The sequence below is a fragment of the Dendrobates tinctorius genome, unplaced genomic scaffold, assembly GCF_039654945.1.
Source record: "Dendrobates tinctorius isolate UK_male_01 unplaced genomic scaffold, ASM3965494v1 ptg000063l, whole genome shotgun sequence".
Taxonomy (NCBI): domain Eukaryota; kingdom Metazoa; phylum Chordata; class Amphibia; order Anura; family Dendrobatidae; genus Dendrobates; species Dendrobates tinctorius.
This window is the reverse complement of record NW_027361731.1, coordinates 25,893,549-25,911,675: the sequence shown is the minus strand read 5'-3', so window position 1 is coordinate 25,911,675 and position 18,127 is coordinate 25,893,549. Positions and strand designations below refer to the sequence as shown.

Sequence of the window (18,127 nt, the reverse complement as noted above, 5' to 3'; positions counted from 1 at the left end):
AGGGGCAGTATTATAGTAGTTATATTCCTGTACATAGGGGCAGTATAATAGTAGTTATATTCTTGTACATAGGAGCAGTATTATAGTAGTTATATTCTTGTACATAGGAGCAGTATTATAGTAGTTATATTCTTGTACATAGGAGCAGTATTATAGTAGTTATATTCTTGTACATAGGGGCAGTATTATAGTAGTTATATTCTTGTAGATAGGGGGCAGTATTATAGTAGTTATATTCTTGTACATAAGAGCAGTATTGGAACAAAAAGGAAATCCAGCAACAACTCAGCAAACCAGGGTTGGAGTAAAATGATGCTTTTCTTTATTTCTTCAACAAGGTAAAAAAACGACCCACAAGGATCACAAACCAGAGTGCATGGCAGAAATAAGCGCAAATGGGACTACGCGTTTCGGCGGCCTAATCCGCCTTCTTCACGGTCCAATATTATAGTAGTTATATTCTTGTACATAGGGAGCAGTATTATAGTAGTTATATTCTTGTACATAGGGAGCAGTATTACAGTAGTTATATTCTTGTACATAGGGGCAGTATTATAGTAGTTATATTCTTTTACATAGGGGGCAGTATTATAGTAGCGATATTCTTGTACATTGGGGCAGTATTATAGTAGTTATATTCCTGTACATAGGGGGCAGTATTATAGTAGCTATATTCTTGTACATAGGAGCAGTATTATAGTAGTTATATTGTTGTATATAGGAGCAGTATTATAGTAGTTATATTCTTGTACATAGGGGGCAGTATTATAGTAGTTATAGTCTTGTACATAGGGGACAGTATTATAGTAGTTATATTCTTGTACATAGGGGGCAGTATTATAGTAGTTATATTCTTGTACATAGGGGCAGTATTATAGTAGTTATATTTAGTACATAGAGGCAGTATTATAGTAGTTATATTCTTGTACATAGGGGGCAGTATTATAGTAGTTATACTCTTGTACATAGGGGCAGTATTATAGTAGTTATATTTAGTACATAGAGGCAGTATTATAGTAGTTATATTCTTGTACATAGGAGCAGTATTATAGTAGTTATATTCTTGTACATAGGGGCAGTATTATAGTAGTTATATTCTTGTACATAGGGGGCAGTATTATAGTAGTTATATTTAGTACATAGAGGCAGTATTATAGTAGTTATATTCTTGTACATAGGAGCAGTATTATAGTAGTTATATTCTTGTACATAGGAGCAGTATTATAGTAGTTATATTCTTGTTCATAGGGGGCAATATTATAGTAGTTATATACTTGTACATAGGGGCAGTATTATTGTAGTTATATACTTGTACATAGGGGCAGTATTATAGTAGTTATATTCCTGTACATAGGGGCAGTATAATAGTAGTTATATTCTTGTACATAGGGGGCAGTATTATAGTAGTTATATTCTTGTACATAGGAGCAGTATTATAGTAGTTATATTCTTGTACATAGGAGCAGTATTATAGTAGTTATATTCTTGTTCATAGGGGGCAATATTATAGTAGTTATATACTTGTACATAGGGGCAGTATTATTGTAGTTATATACTTGTACATAGGGGCAGTATTATAGTAGTTATATTCCTGTACATAGGGGCAGTATAATAGTAGTTATATTCTTGTACATAGGGGGCAGTATTATAGTAGTTATATTCTTGTACATAGGAGCAGTATTATAGTAGTTATATTCTTGTACATAGGAGCAGTATTATAGTAGTTATATTCTTTTACATAGGGGCAGTATTATAGTAGTTATATTCTTGTAGATAGGGGGCAGTATTATAGTAGTTATATTCTTGTACATAGGAGCAGTATTGGAACAAAAAGGAAATCCAGCAACAACTCAGCAAACCAGGGTTGGAGTAAAATGATGCTTTTCTTTATTTCTTCAACAAGGTAAAAAAACGACCCACAAGGATCACAAACCAGAGTGCATGGCAGAAATAAGCGCAAATGGGACTACGCGTTTCGGCGGCCTAATCCGCCTTCTTCACGGTCCAATATTATAGTAGTTATATTCTTGTACATAGGGAGCAGTATTATAGTAGTTATATTCTTGTACATAGGGAGCAGTATTACAGTAGTTATATTCTTGTACATAGGGGCAGTATTATAGTAGTTATATTCTTTTACATAGGGGGCAGTATTATAGTAGTTATATTCTTGTACATTGGGGCAGTATTATAGTAGTTATATTCCTGTACATAGGGGGCAGTATTATAGTAGCTATATTCTTGTACATAGGAGCAGTATTATAGTAGTTATATTGTTGTATATAGGAGCAGTATTATAGTAGTTATATTCTTGTACATAGGGGGCAGTATTATAGTAGTTATAGTCTTGTACATTGGGGACAGTATTATAGTAGTTATATTCTTGTACATAGGGGGCAGCATTATAGTAGTTATATTCTTGTACATAGGGGCAGTATTATAGTAGTTATATTTAGTACATAGAGGCAGTATTATAGTAGTTATATTCTTGTACATAGGGGGGCAGTATTATAGTAGTTATACTCTTGTACATAGGGGCAGTATTATAGTAGTTATATTTAGTACATAGGGAGCAGTATTATAGTAGTTATATTCTTGTACATAGGAGCAGTATTATAGTAGTTATATTCTTGTACATAGGGGGGCAGTATTATAGTAGTTATACTCTTGTACATAGGGGCAGTATTATAGTAGTTATATTCTTGTACATAGGGAGCAGTATTATAGTAGTTATATTCTTGTACATAGGAGCAGTATTATAGTAGTTATATTCTTGTACATAGGGGCAGTATTATAGTAGTTATATTCTTGTACATAGGGGGCAGTATTATAGTAGTTATATTTAGTACATAGAGGCAGTATTATAGTAGTTATATTCTTGTACATAGGGGGCAGTATTATAGTAGTTATATTCTTGTACATAGGGGCAGTAATAATAATAATAATAATACATTTTATTTTTATAGCGCTGAGATATTCCGCAGCACTTTACATTTCAGAGGGGATTTGTACAGACAATAGACATTACAGCATAACAATAATCACATACAGTAGATTATAACAAATACCAAGAGGAGTGAGGGCCCTGCTCGCAAGCTTACAGTCTATGAGGAAAGAGGTAGACACAAAAGGTGGGTGGTAACAGTTGCCCTGATTGTATGGACCAGCCATAATGTTAAGTGTGTGACAGTACAGACACAGAGGGCTAATGGATTCATAAAGCATGTGGGAACATGATGCGGGAAATTTGGTTATGGTAAAACTTTTGGCTGTGCCACACAGGGATAGATTAGGTTAATGTGGTGAGGCGATAGGCCAGTCTGAATAAATGTGTTTTCAGGGCACGCTTAAAATTGTGGGGATTGGGGACTAATCGTATTGATCTGGGAAGTGCATTCCAAAGAATTGGCGCGGCACGTGTAAAGTCTTGAAGACGGGAGTGGGAGGTTCTGACTATTGAGGATACTAACCTCAGGTCATCAGCAGAACGGAGGGCGCGGGTAGGGTGGTATACTGAAACAAGGGAGGAGATGTAGGGTGGTGCTGAGCCATGGAGGGCTTTGTGGGTGAGGGTAATAAGTTTATACTGAATTCTGGAGTGGATGGGTAGCCAGTGTAATGACTGGCACAAGGTAGAGGCATCGGTGTAACGATTGGTGAGGAATATGATCCTGGCTGCAGCATTCAAGACAGATTGGAGGGGGGAGAGTTTGGTAAGAGGGAGACCGATTAGAAGAGAGTTACAATAGTCGAGACGAGAATGAATAAGAGAAACAGTAAGAGTTTTTGCAGAGTCAAAAGTAAGAAAAGGTCGAATTCTAGAAATGTTTTTGAGGTGCAGATGACAAGAGCGAGCCAGTGATCGAATGTGGGGGGCAAAGGAAAGCTCAGAGTCAAATATGACCCCAAGACAGCGGGCAGTATTATAGTAGATATATTCTTGTACATAGGGGCAGTATTATAGTAGTTATATTCTTGTACATAGGAGCAGTATTATAGTAGTTATACTCTTGTACATAGGGGCAGTATTATAGTAGTTATATTCTTGTACATAGGAGCAGTATTATAGTAGTTATATTCTTGTACATAGGAGGCAGTATTATAGTAGTTATATTCTTGTACATAGGGGGCAGTATTATAGTAGTTATATTCTTGTACATAGGGGCAGTATTATAGTAGTTATATTCTTGTACATAGGGGCAGTATTATAGTAGTTATATTCTTGTACATAGGGGCAGTATTATAGTAGTTATATTCTTGTACATAGAGGGCAGTATTATAGTAGTTATATTCTTGTACATAGGAGCAGTATTATAGTAGTTATATTCTTGTACATAGGGGGCAGTATTATAGTTGTTATATTCTTGTACATAGGGGGCAGTATTATAGTTGTTATATTCTTGTACATAGGGAGCAGTATTATAGTAGTTATATGCTTGTACATAGGGGGCAGTATTATAGTTGTTATATTCTTGTACATAGGGAGCAGTATTATAGTAGTTATATGCTTGTACATAGGGGGCAGCATTATAGTATTTATATGCTTGTACATAGGGGGCAGTATTAGAGTACTTATATACTTGTAGATATATGCAGCATTAATTAATAGCATTTTCCGATACTCACATGATACAACCGCTATGCGTACAATGTGTGTAATGATGTTGAGTACAGGCAGACAGACTATGTATCTCTGTGTTATTGAGGTTTGTTAGAGTCACTTCTTATGAAGAGAGAATAATTCCGGGATTTTGGTTGCGTAGTTAATTTTTATTGTTTAGATTTCTGCAATAAAATACGTAATTCAATCAGACATCATAAATGTCCTATCAGTCATGGTTAGGAATACCACTTCCTCTGACTTTTTCAGGTCATGCATTGTGTGATCGCTCGTTGGGAGCCTCCAGGAGGTCAGAGCTGATCACTATGAGGGCTCAAGTCCTTATCTTCTCATGTGGTTTACTGCTTGTTATAGAGATCGGGAAATGAAGATCCCAATGAGGCACGATCTATCGAAGCATTAAATGGCGGCACTATTTGGAAACTCTATGACACCTTGAGGCACTATATGATGGTCTACATTGGTCACCAGACGATGTAAGCCACTGCGTTTGCAGCTATTTTTCACGGCATTTATTTTTCTATGCTTTGTCTATAATTAGGAAGTTGCAACTTTGGTTCCACAAATCTCATCCTTCCTTGGAGCTAACACCTGAACATGTCAAACAACTGGCGCCCAATGTATCCCCCATATCATATGGCAAGAAGCGGTCCCTCACCCTCCCTCTGCCCTGTAGAAGCAGCCCATCTTCATACACAAAGACCGTCCCAAAGGCGTTGGTGCCAGGCGGTGACTCGATGACACCTTCCATAGTGACATGATGCACTCCATGGGAGTCCCGATGGTATCCACCACTGTGGTCATGGCCGGCAAAGTAACACACAACGCACTGGTGAGAGTAGATGGTTCTGAGGATCTCGTCATAATTCCAAGCCAAGCAGGTGCTACGCATGGCTTTCGGATGGATGGGGATGTGACCTGTGCAGAAGGAACATGGAGTTATATTGAGCTGCACAATATTTTCCAAAACAGAATGAGCCCCAATGATGAAGCACTTACCAGCCATGATCACCCTCTCACCATTCTTGTTGGAATATGTGAGGACATCATTTAACCACGCCAACTGCTCTTGGCCCATGCCACCATTAAACTCCCTCAGGTGGAAACCTGTTATGTCCAAAAGGAGAATAAAATAAAAGTCACATCTCATGGATCTACTGAACACAAACATCAATAAAAAAATAAAAAATCAAGATATAATTCCCAAGGCTGTGACCATGGTCTCCAGCCAGGAAACTAAGGTGCCACATATATAGCATCATGATTTTGGTTTTTTTGGGGGCATTAGTAAGAGGCTTGCTCCAAAGTATGTGAACCTAGTAAGGGCTAAAAGAAGACTAAGCCCTCAACATAGAGGTGGCCATGTCCACACCATGTTGATATGAGTTGAAGATACACAAGCACCCAAAGGCTGAAGAGTGATCTGACCCTTCCACCCTTAGACTAATCATCGGCAATTTCTTCCACTATTAGAGAATATACCATTTAATTTACCTTGGCTACTTTCCATGAGATGGAAAGACTTCCGTTGTTTCTCACTGGATGTTCCTCCAGAAAGGACATTTAGATCATACGTGTCCACCACAATGAACCTGAACTTACTATGAGGACTGAAATGATATGCATAGTACTCCTTGTTATCTGAGGTTCCTCCACAACTTTGGACCAGCTCCTGTTGCTGTTTGTCCTCCAGCCAAGTTGTGTTAAGCTTTGAGTCCATTAAATATTCTCGAGTGAAGTTATAAAATTCATGATTACCCCAGACATGATGGAAAGGCATCAGTGCCACCTTGGTCATGGAAAAAACCGTTTCAAGTGATTCTTCCGACCTTCCAGCTCTTTTGTTGTAGCTGTCGATGATATCACCAAGTTGCAACACAAATTTGGGCTTGTTGTCCTTCGCGTTCCACTGCTTTATGGCATCCTGTAAGTGGAGGCAGCTTTGGCTGTAGTATCTCATTGTTTTCCAGCCACTAAGTCCATCTGGTTTATTGGCATACTGAATATCTGCTATTACACCAAAAGTAAAATAAGGTTGACCTTGCCTGGAGGAGTCTCTCAAGTATTTCTTTGGTTCTTCCATCCTGTAGAGAATACAAATAACACATAGTCTTAATGGATTTGGTGGTGTACTGTTCATCCTGCAGTCCCTGGTTTAATGGTATGGTAGGTCGTGATATGAGGCATCACCAACCATGACCTGATATAGAAGCTGTCACCGGGAACGATGGTGTCATGGCTGTAAACTACAAGAGGAGGGGAACATGGCTTCTTAGGTCCAAGAAAAGACACATGGTGATGTCTATATGTGTGACGTCCACAGTGTCCAGAAGCTGTGTGATGTCCACAGTGTCCAGAGGCCTGTGTGACATCCACAGTGTTCAGGGCCTGTGTGACGTCCACAGTGTCCAGAGGCCTGTGTGACGTCCACAGTGTCCAGAGGCCTGTGTGACGTCCACAGTGTCCAGAGGCCTGTGTGACGTCCACAGTATCCAGAGGCCTGTGTGACATCCACAGTGTCCAGAGGCCTGTATGACATCCACAGTGCTCAGGGCCCGTGTGACGTCCACAGTGTCCAGAGGCCTGTGTGACGCCCACAGTGTCCAGAGGCCTGTGTGACATCCACAGTGTTCAGGGCCTGTGTGACGTCCACAGTGTCCAGAGGCCTAAGGTAAAAAAAGAAAATTTTTTCAGCTCACCACAAAGAAGACAGCTATAAGTCCGATCGGTGCACGGAATGTGGAAACAGGATCCCTCTGCAGCAAAGCGTAATATGGAAAAAAATTCCAGCATCCAGATCAGTAATTAGATTAAAAAATTTTTTATTCCTTTATTCCAAAATTTAAAAAAATCATAAGATTCTCCATCATGATAAGAGACGCATCAGGACGTGTAGTTGGACGCGTTTCGGACAAAAAAACAGTCCTTATTCTAAGACAACACATAATACATCTGAACACATGCTTATAAAGGGAAACAAAGGAAGTCAAGGAACAATCAAGACTAAACATAGCCAGCTGATTAATAGAGGGTAGCAAGTCAAAATCACACTTACAAAACACTCAAAATCTCACTCCTAATATTCATACCCGTTGGAACTCTGCTTTGTAACAATAACATCCATTTTGCCTCTCGGCGTAATAATAAATCATTTAAATTTCCACCTACCCTTTTTGTCTGCACCTTCTCTATGGCATTAACCCTAAAGTTGCTGAGATCTCCTTTATGTATATGCAAAAAATGTCGAGAAGCAGCAGACAAACTGCGTGTGGTAGTGTGACCTACGTCATAAACGTGCTCGGAAATACGACGTCTCAAGGTGCGTGAAGTATTTCCCACATACTGAATATTACAATCCACGCATGTTATGACATAGATCACACCAGTAGAACCACAGTTCAAAAAAGATTTTATTTTAAATTCCTTTCCATTAACAGAAGATACTATTTTTTCTGTGTTCCACATAAACCTACATAGCCCACAGTTTTTCTGAGCACATTTAAAAGATCCACAAGTGGGTAACCAATTAGTTATACTTGCTGAACTGTCTGAAAAAATTTTATTAGCATGTCTATTGGCACTAGTATGATCACTTGGAGATACCTTATTAGCAATAGTCCAGAGGCCTGTGTGACGTCCACAGTGTCCAGAGGCCTGTGTGACGTCCACAGTGTCCAGAGGCCTGTGTGACGTCCACAGTATCCAGAGGCCTGTGTGACATCCACAGTGTCCAGAGGCCTGTATGACATCCACAGTGCTCAGGGCCCGTGTGACGTCCACAGTGTCCAGAGGTCTGTGTGACGTCCACAGTGTCCAGAGGCCTGTGTGACGCCCACAGTGTCCAGAGGCCTGTGTGACGCCCACAGTGTCCAGAGGTCTGTGTGTGGCGTACACAGTGTCCAGAAGCTGTGTGACGTCCACAGTGTCCAGAGGCCTGTGTGATGTCCACAGTGTCCGGAGGCCTGTGTGACATCCAAAGTGTCCAGAGGCCTGTGTGATGTCCACAGTGTCCAGAGGCCTGTGTGACATCCACAGTGTCCAGAGGCCTGTGTGACATCCACAGTGTCCAGAGGCCTGTGTGACGCCCACAGTGTCCAGAGGCCTGTGTGACGCCCACAGTGTCCAGAGGTCTGTGTGTGGCGTACACAGTGTCCAGAAGCTGTGTGACGTCCACAGTGTCCAGAGGCCTGTGTGATGTCCACAGTGTCCAGAGGCCTGTGTGACATCCAAAGTGTCCAGAGGCCTGTGTGATGTCCACAGTGTCCAGAGGCCTGTGTGACATCCACAGTGTCCAGAGGCCTGTGTGACATCCACAGTGTCCAGAGGCCTGTGTGATGTCCACGGTGTCCAAAGGTCTGTGTGACGTTCACAGTGTCCAGAGTCCTGTGTGTCATCCACAGTGTCCAGAGGCCTGTGTGACGTCCACAGGGTCAAGAGGCCTGTGTGACATCCAGTGTCCAGTGGCCTGTGTGACGTCCACAGTGTCTGTAGGCCTGTGTGACATCCACAGTGTCTGTAGGCCTGTGTGACATCCACAGTGTCCAGAGGCCTGTGTGACGTCCACAGTGTCCAGAGGCCTGTGTGACGTCCACAGTGTCCAGAGGCCTGTGTGACGTCCACAGTGTCCAGAGGCCTGTGTGACGTCCACAGTGTCCAGAGGTCTGTGTGTGGCGTACACAGTGTCCAGAAGCTGTGTGACGTCCACAGTGTCCAGAGGCCTGTGTGACGTCCACAGTGTCTAGAGGTCTGTGTGACGCCACAGTGTCCAGAGGCCTGTGTGACGCCCACAGTGTCCAGAGGCCTGTGTGACGCCCACAGTGTCCAGAGGTCTGTGTGTGGCGTACACAGTGTCCAGAAGCTGTGTGACGTCCACAGTGTCCAGAGGCCTGTGTGATGTCCACAGTGTCCAGAGGCCTGTGTGACATCCAAAGTGTCCAGAGGCCTGTGTGATGTCCACAGTGTCCAGAGGCCTGTGTGACAACCACAGTGTCCAGAGGCCTGTGTGACAACCACAGTGTCCAGAGGCCTGTGTGACGCCCACAGTGTCCAGAGGTCTGTGTGTGGCGTACACAGTGTCCAGAAGCTGTGTGACGTCCACAGTGTCCAGAGGCCTGTGTGATGTCCACAGTGTCCAGAGGCCTGTGTGACGTCCACAGTGTCCAGAGGCCTGTGTGCCATCACAGTGTCCAGAGGCCTGTGTGATGTCCACAGTGTCCAAAGGTCTGTGTGACGTTAACAGTGTCCAGAGTCCTGTGTGTCATCCACAGTGTCCAGAGGCCTGTGTGACGTCCACAGTGTCCAGAGGCCTGTGTGACATCCACAGTGTCCAGAGGCCTGTGTGATGTCCACAGTGTCCAAAGGTCTGTGTGACGTTCACAGTGTCCAGAGTCCTGTGTGTGATCCACAGTGTCCAGAGGCCTGTGTGACATCCACAGTGTCCAGAGGCCTGTGTGATGTCCACAGTGTCCAAAGGTCTGTGTGACGTTCACAGTGTCCAGAGTCCTGTGTGTCATCCACAGTGTCCAGTGGCCTGTGTGATGTCCACAGTGTCCAGAGGCCTGTGTGATGTCCACAGTGTCCAGAGGCCTGTGTGACATCCACAGTGTCTGTAGGCCTGTGTGACATCCACAGTGTCCAGAGGCCTGTGTGACGTCCACAGTGTCCAGAGGCCTGTGTGCCATCACAGTGTCCAGAGGCCTGTGTGCCATCACAGTGTCCAGAGGCCTGTGTGCCATCACAGTGTCCAGAGGCCTGTGTGCCATCACAGTGTCCAGAGGCCTGTGTGACATCCACAGCGTCCAGAGGCCTGTGTGACGTCCACAGTGTCCAGAGGCCTGTGTGATGTCCACACTGTCCAGAGGCCTGTGTGATGTCCACACTGTCCAGAGGCCTGTGTGATGTCCACAGTGTCCAAAGGTCTGTGTGACGTTCACAGTGTCCAGAGTCCTGTGTGTCATCCACAGTGTCCAGAGGCCTGTGTGACATCCACAGTGTCTGTAGGCCTGTGTGACGTCCGCAGTGTCTGTAGGCCTGTGTGACATCCACAGTGTCCAGCGGCCTGTGTGATGTCCACAGTGTCAAGAGGCCTGTGTGACGTCCACAGTGTCCAGAGGCCTGTGTGACATCCACAGTGTCTGTAGGTCTGTGTGACATCCAGTGCCCAGAGGCCTGTGTGACATCCACAGTGTTCAGAAGCTGTGTGACGTCCAGAGTGTCCAGAGGCCTGTGTGACATCCACAGTGTCCAGGTGCCTGTGTGACATCCACATTGTCCAGGGGCCTGTGTGACATCCACAGTGTCCAGGGGCCTGTGTGACATCCACAATGTCCAGAGTCTTTGTGACATCCACAGTGTCCAGAGGCCTGTGTGAAATCCAGTGTCCAGAGGCCTGTGTGAAATCCAGTGTCCAGAGGCCTGTGTGTGACATCCACAGTGTCCAGGAGCCTGTGTGACATCCACAGTGTCCAGAGGCCTGTGTGACGTTCAGAGTGTCCAGAGGCCTGTGTGTGGCATACACAGTGTCCAGAAGCTGTGTGACGTCCACAGTGTCCAGAGGACTGTGTGACATCCACAGTGTTCAGGGCCTGTGTGACGTCCACAGTGTCCAGAGGCCTGTGTGTCGTCCACAGTGTCCAGGGGCCTGTGTGACATCCACAGTGTCCAGAGGTCTGTGTGACATCCACAGTGTCCAGAGGCCTGTGTGACGTCCACAGTGTTCAGAAGCTGTGTGACGTCCACAGTGTCCAGAGGCCTGTGTGACGTCCACAGTGTCCAGACGCCTGTGTGACATCCACAGTGTCCAGGTGCCTGTGTGACGTCCACAGTGTCCAGAGGCCTGTGAGACATCCACAGTGTCCAGGTGCCTGTGTGACATCCACAGTGTCCAGAGGCCTGTGTGACGTCCACAGTGTCTATAGGCCTGTGTGACATCCAGTGTCCAGAGGCCTGTGTGACATCCACAGTGTCCAGAGGCCTGTGTGATGTCCACAGTGTCCAGAGGCCTGTGTGACGTCCACAGTGTCCAGAGGCCTGTGTGACATCCACAGTGTCCAGAAGCTGTGTGACGTCCACAGTGTCCAGAGGCCTGTGTGACATCCACAGTGTCCTGAAGCTGTGTGACGTCCACAGTGTCTGTAGGCCTGTGTGACATCCACAGTGTCCAGAGGCCTGTGTGACATCCACAGTGTCCTGAAGCTGTGTGACGTCCACAGTGTCTGTAGGCCTGTGTGACATCCACAGTGTCCAGAGTCCTGTGTGACATCCAGTGTCCAGAGGCCTGTGTGACATCCACAGTGTCCAGAAGCTGTGTGACGTCCACAGTGTCTGTAGGCCTGTGTGACATCCACAGTGTCCAGAGGCCTGTGTGATGTCCACAGTGTCCGGAGTCCTGTGTGTCGTCCACAGTGTCTGTAGGCCTGTGTGACATCCAGTATCCAGAGGTCTGTGTGACATCCACAGTGTCCAGAGGCCTCTGTGAAGTCCACAGTGTCAAGAGGCCTGTGTGACATCCACAGTGTTCAGAGGCCTGTGTGACATCCACAGTGTTCAGAGGCCTGTGTGACGTTCACAGTGTCCAGAGGCCTGTGTGACATCCACAGTGTCAAGAGAACTGTGTGACATCCACAGTGTCCAGAGAACTGTGTGACATCCACAGTGTTCAGAAGCTGTGTGACGTCCACAGTGTCCAGAGGCCTGTGTGACATCCACAGTGTCCAGGGGCATGTGTGACATCCACAGTGTCCAGAGGCCTGTGTGACATCCACACTGTCCAGAGGCCTATGTGACGTCCACAGTGTCCAGAGGCCTGTGTGACATCCACAGTGTCCAGAGGCCTATGTGACATCCACAGTGTCCAGAGGCCTGTGTGACATCCACAGTGTCCAGAGGCCTGTGTGACATCCACAGTGTCCAGAAGCTGTGTGACGTCCACAGTGTCCAGAGGCCTGTGTGATTTCCACAGTGTCCAGAGGCCTGTGTGACGTCCACCGTGTCTGTAGGCCTGTGTGACGTCCAGTGTCCAGAGGTCTGTGTGACGTCCACAGTGTCTGTAGGCCTGTGTGACATCCAGTGTCCAGAGGCCTGTGTGACATCCACAGTGTCCAGGTGCCTGTGTGACATCCACAGTGTCCAGGGGCCTGTGTGTCATCCACAGTGTCCAGAGGCCTGTGTGACATCCAGTGTCCAGAGGCCTGTGTGACATCCACAGTGTTCAGAGGCCTGTGTGACATCCACAGTGTTCAGAGGCCTGTGTGACATCCACAGTGTTCAGAGGCCTGTGTGTCGTCCACAGTGTCCAGAGGCCTGTGTGACGTCCACAGTGTCTGTAGGTCTGTGTGACATCCAGTGCCCAGAGGCCTGTGTGACATCCACAGTGTTCAGAAGCCTATGTGACATCCACAGTGTCCAGAAGCTGTGTGACGTCCAGAGTGTCCAGAGGCCTGTGTGATTTCCACAGTGTCCAGAGGCCTGTGTGACATCCACAGTGTCCAGGTGCCTGTGTGACATCCACAGTGTCCAGGGGCCTGTGTGACATCCACAATGTCCAGAGTCTTTGTGACGTCCACAGTGTCCAGAGGCCTGTGTGAAATCCAGTGTCCAGAGGCCTGTGTGAAATCCAGTGTCCAGAGGCCTGTGTGTGACATCCACAGTGTCCAGGAGCCTGTGTGACATCCACAGTGTCCAGAGGCCTGTGTGACGTCCACAGTGTCCAGTGGCCTGTGTGTGGCATACACAGTGTCCAGAAGCTGTGTGACGTCCACAGTGTCCAGAAGCTGTGTGACATCCACAGTGTTCAGGGCCTGTGTGACGTCCACAGTGTCCAGAGGCCTGTGTGTCGTCCACAGTGTCCAGAGGCCTGTGTGTCGTCCACAGTGTCCAGAGGCCTGTGTGTCGTCCACAGTGTCCAGGGGCCTGTGTGACATCCACAGTGTCCAGGGGCCTGTGTGACATCCACAGTGTCCAGAGGTCTGTGTGACATCCACAGTGTCCAGAGGCCTGTGTGACGTCCACAGTGTTCAGAAGCTGTGTGACGTCCACAGTGTCCAGAGGCCTGTGTGACGTCCACAGTGTCCAGACGCCTGTGTGACATCCACAGTGTCCAGACGCCTGTGTGACATCCACAGTGTCCAGGTGCCTGTGTGACGTCCACAGTGTCCAGAGGCCTGTGTGACATCCACAGTGTCCAGGTGCCTGTGTGACATCCACAGTGTCCAGGGGCCTGTGTGACGTCCACAGTGTCCAGAGGCCTGTGTGACGTCCACAGTGTCTGTAGGCCTGTGTGACATCCAGTGTCCAGAGGCCTGTGTGACGTCCACAGTGTCCAGAGGCCTGTGTGATGTCCACAGTGTCCAGAAGCTGTGTGACGTCCACAGTGTCCAGAGGCCTGTGTGACATCCACAGTGTCCAGAGGCCTGTGTGACATCCACAGTGTCCTGAAGCTGTGTGACGTCCACAGTGTCTGTAGGCCTGTGTGACATCCACAGTGTCGAGTCCTGTGTGACATCCAGTGTGCAGAGGCCTGTGTGACATCCACAGTGTCCAGAAGCTGTGTGACGTCCACAGTGTCTGTAGGCCTGTGTGACATCCACAGTGTCCAGAGGCCTCTGTGAAGTCCACAGTGTCAAGAGGCCTGTGTGACATCCACAGTGTTCAGAGGCCTGTGTGACATCCACAGTGTTCAGAGGCCTGTGTGACATCCACAGTGTTCAGAGGCCTGTGTGACATCCACAGTGTTCAGAAGCTGTGTGACGTCCACAGTGTCCAGAGGCCTGTGTGACATCCACAGTGTCCAGGGGCCTGTGTGACATCCACAGTGTCCAGAGGCCTGTGTGACATCCACACTGTCCAGAGGCCTATGTGACATTCAGAGTGTCCAGAGGCCTGTGTGACATCCACAGTGTCCAGGTGCCTGTGTGACATCCACAGTGTCCAGGGGCCTGTGTGACATCCACAGTGTCCAGAGTCCTGTGTGTCGTCTACAGTGTCCAGAGGTCTGTGTGACATCCACAGTGTCCAGAGGCCTGTGTGACGTCCACAGTGTCCAGAGGCCTGTGTGAAATCCAGTGCCCAGAGGCCTGTGTGAAATCCAGTGCCCAGAGGCCTGTGTGACGTCCACAGTGTCCAAAGGTCTGTGTGACGTTGACAGTGTCCAGAGTCCTGTGTGACGTCCACAGTGTCCAGAGTCCTGTGTGACGTCCACAGTGTCCAGAGTCCTGTGTGACGTCCACAGTGTCCAGTGGCCTGTGTGACGTCCACAGTGTCCAGGGGCCTGTGTGACATCCACAATGTCCAGAGTCCTGTGTGTCGTCTACAGTGTCCAGAGGTCTGTGTGACATCCACAGTGTCCAGAGGCCTGTGTGACGTCCTGTGTGTCCAGAGGCCTGTGTGACATCCACAGTGTCCAGAGGCCTGTGTGACGTCCACAGTGTCCAGAGTCCTGTGTGTCCTCCACAGTGTCTGTAGGCCTGTATGACTTCCACAGTGCCCAGAGGCCTGTGTGACGTCCACAGTGTCCAGAGTCCTGTGTGACATCCACAGTGTCTGTAGGCCTGTGTGTCGTCCACAGTGTCAAGAGGCCTGTGTGACATCCACAGTGTCCAGAAGCTGTGTGACGTCCACAGTGTCCAGAGGCCTGTGTGACATCCACAGTGTCCAGGTGCCTGTTTGACATCCCCAGTGTCCAGAGGCCTATGTGACATCCACAGTGTCCAGAGGCCTGTGTGACATCCACAGTGTCCAGAAGCTGTGTGACGTCCAGAGTGTCCAGAGGCCTGTGTGATTTCCACAGTGTCCATAGGCCTGTGTGTTGTCCACAGTGTCCATAGGCCTGTGTGTCGTCCACAGTGTCCAGAGGCCTGTGTGACGTCCACAGTGTCTGTAGGCCTGTGTGACGTCCAGTGTCCAGAGGTCTGTGTGACGTCCACAGTGTCTGTAGGCCTGTGTGACATCCAGTGTCCAGAGGTCTGTGTGACATCCAGTGTCCAGAGGCCTGTGTGACGTCCACAGTGTCCAGAGGCCTGTGTGACATCCACAGTGTCCAGGTGCCTGTGTGACATCCACAGTGTCCAGGGGCCTGTGTGTCGTCCACAGTGTCCAGAGGCCTGTGTGACATCCAGTGTCCAGAGGCCTGTGTGACATCCACAGTGTCCAGAGGCCTGTGTGACGTCCACAGTGTCCAGAGGCCTGTGTGACGTCCACAGTGTCCAGAAGCTGTGTGACGTCCACAGTGTCCAGAGGCCTGTGTGACATCCACAGTGTCCAGAGGCCTGTGTAACGTCCACAGTGTCCAGAGTCCTGTGTGTCCTCCACAGTGTCTGTAGGCCTGTGTGACGTCCACAGTGTCAAGAGGCCTGTGTGACATCCACAGTGTCCAGAAGCTGTGTGACGTCCACAGTGTCCAGAGGCCTGTGTGACATCCACAGTGTCCAGGTGCCTGTTTGACATCCACAGTGTCCAGAGGCCTATGTGACATCCACAGTGTCCAGAGGCCTGTGTGACATCCACAGTGTCCAGAGGCCTGTGTGACGTCCACAGTGTCCAGAGGTCTGTGTGACGTCCAGTGTGTCTGTAGGCCTGTGTGACTTCCAGTGTCCAGAGGTCTGTGTGACATCCAGTGTCCAGAGGCCTGTGTGACGTCCACAGTGTCCAGGTGCCTGTGTGACATCCACAGTGTCCAGGTGCCTGTGTGACATCCACAGTTTCCAGGGGCCTGTGTGACATCCACAATGTCCAGAGTCCTGTGTGTCGTCCACAGTGTACAGAGGCCTGTGTGACGTCCACAGTGTCCAGAGGCCTGTGTGACGTCCACAGTGTCCAGAAGCCTGTGTGACATCCAGTGTCCAGAGGCCTGTGTGACATCCAGTGTCCAGAGGCCTGTGTGACATCCACAGTGTCCAGAGGCCTGTGTGACATCCACAGTGTCCAGAGGCCTGTGTGACGTCCACAGTGTCCAGAGGCCTGTGTGACGTCCACAGTGTCCAGAAGCTGTGTGACGTCCACAGTGTCCAGAGGCCTGTGTGACATCCACAGTGTCCAGAGGCCTGTGTGACATCCACAGTGTCCAGAAGCTGTGTGACGTCCACAGTGTCCAGAGTCCTGTGTGACATCCAGTGTCCAGAGGCCTGTGTGACATCCACAGTGTCCAGAAGCTGTGTGACGTCCACAGTGTCTGTAGGCCTGTGTGACATCCACAGTGTCCAGAGGCCTGTGTGATGTCCACAGTGTCAAGAGGCCTGTGTGACATCCACAGTGTCCCGAAGCTGTGTGACGTCCACAGTGTCTGTAGGCCTGTGTGACATCCACAGTGTCCAGAGGCCTGTGTGATGTCCACAGTGTCAAGAGGCCTGTGTGATGTCCACAGTGTCAAGAGGCCTGTGTGACGTCCACAGTGTTCAGAGGCCTGTGTGACATCCACAGTGTTCAGAGGCCTGTGTGACATCCACAGTGTTCAGAGGCCTGTGTGACATCCACAGTGTTCAGAGGCCTGTGTGACGTCCACAGTGTCCAGAGGCCTGTGTGACATCCACAGTGTCCAGAGAACTGTGTGACATCCACAGTGTTCAGAAGCTGTGTGACGTCCACAGTGTCCAGAGGCCTGTGTGACATCCACAGTGTCCAGGTGCCTGTATGACATCCACAGTGTCCAGAGGCCTGTGTGACATCCACAGTGTCCAGAGGCCTGTGTGTCGTCCACAGTGTCCAGAGGCCTGTGTGACATCCACAGTGTCCAGAGGCCTGTGTGACATCCACAGTTTTCAGAGGCCTGTGTGACATCCACAGTGTTCAGAGGCCTGTGTGACATCCACAGTGTTCAGAGGCCTGTGTGACATCCACAGTATCCAGAGGCCTGTATGACATCCACAGTGTCCAGGTGCCTGTTTGACATCCACAGTGTTCAGAGGCCTGTGTGACATCCACAGTGTCCAGAGGCCTGTGTGACGTCCACAGTGTCCAGAGGCCTGTGTGACATCCACAGTGTCCAGGTGCCTGTGTGACATCCACAGTGTCCAGGGGCCTGTGTGACATCCACAGTGCCCAGAGGCCTGTGTGAAATCCAGTGCCCAGAGGTCTGTGTGACGTCCACAGTGTCCAAAGGTCTGTGTGACGTCGACAGTGTCCAGAGTCCTGTGTGACGTCCACAGTGTCCAGAGGCCTGTGTGACATCCACAGTGTCCAGAGGCCTGTGTGACGTCCACAGTGTCCAGTGGCCTGTGTGATGTCCACAGTGTCCAGAGGCCTGTGTGACGTCCACAGTGTCCAAAGGTCTGTGTGACGTTCACAGTGTCCAGAGGCCTGTGTGACGTCCACAGTGTCCAGTGGCCTGTGTGACGTCCACAGTGTCAAGAGGCCTGTGTGACGTCCACAGTGTCTGTAGGCCTGTGTGACGTCCACAGTGTCTGTAGGCCTGTGTGACGTCCACAGTGTCTGTAGGCCTGTGTGACGTCCACAGTGTCTGTAGGCCTGTGTGACGTCCACAGTGTCTGTAGGCCTGTGTGACGTCCACAGTGC

The 18,127-nt window shown here is 48.5% G+C and overlaps 1 protein-coding gene across 7 annotated transcripts in view; it reads right to left on the bottom strand.

Annotated features, from left to right (window-relative positions):
• Window positions 1-299: 299 nt before the first annotated feature.
• The window catches only part of LOC141094021 (manganese-dependent ADP-ribose/CDP-alcohol diphosphatase-like), a 65,608-nt gene continuing 47,780 nt past the window's right edge, over window positions 300-18,127 (bottom strand). For all 7 annotated transcript variants that reach the window (XM_073579717.1, XM_073579715.1, XM_073579720.1 and 4 more), the window contains 3 exons: window positions 6,116-6,705; window positions 5,621-5,728; window positions 300-5,539 (listed from right to left, as the gene is read on the bottom strand). In XM_073579717.1, the coding sequence (XP_073435818.1) occupies window positions 5,190-5,539; window positions 5,621-5,728; window positions 6,116-6,704 (1,047 nt within the window). In that variant the 5' untranslated portion in view covers window position 6,705 and the 3' untranslated portion in view covers window positions 300-5,189. The remainder of the gene's footprint in view (window positions 5,540-5,620; window positions 5,729-6,115; window positions 6,706-18,127) is intronic.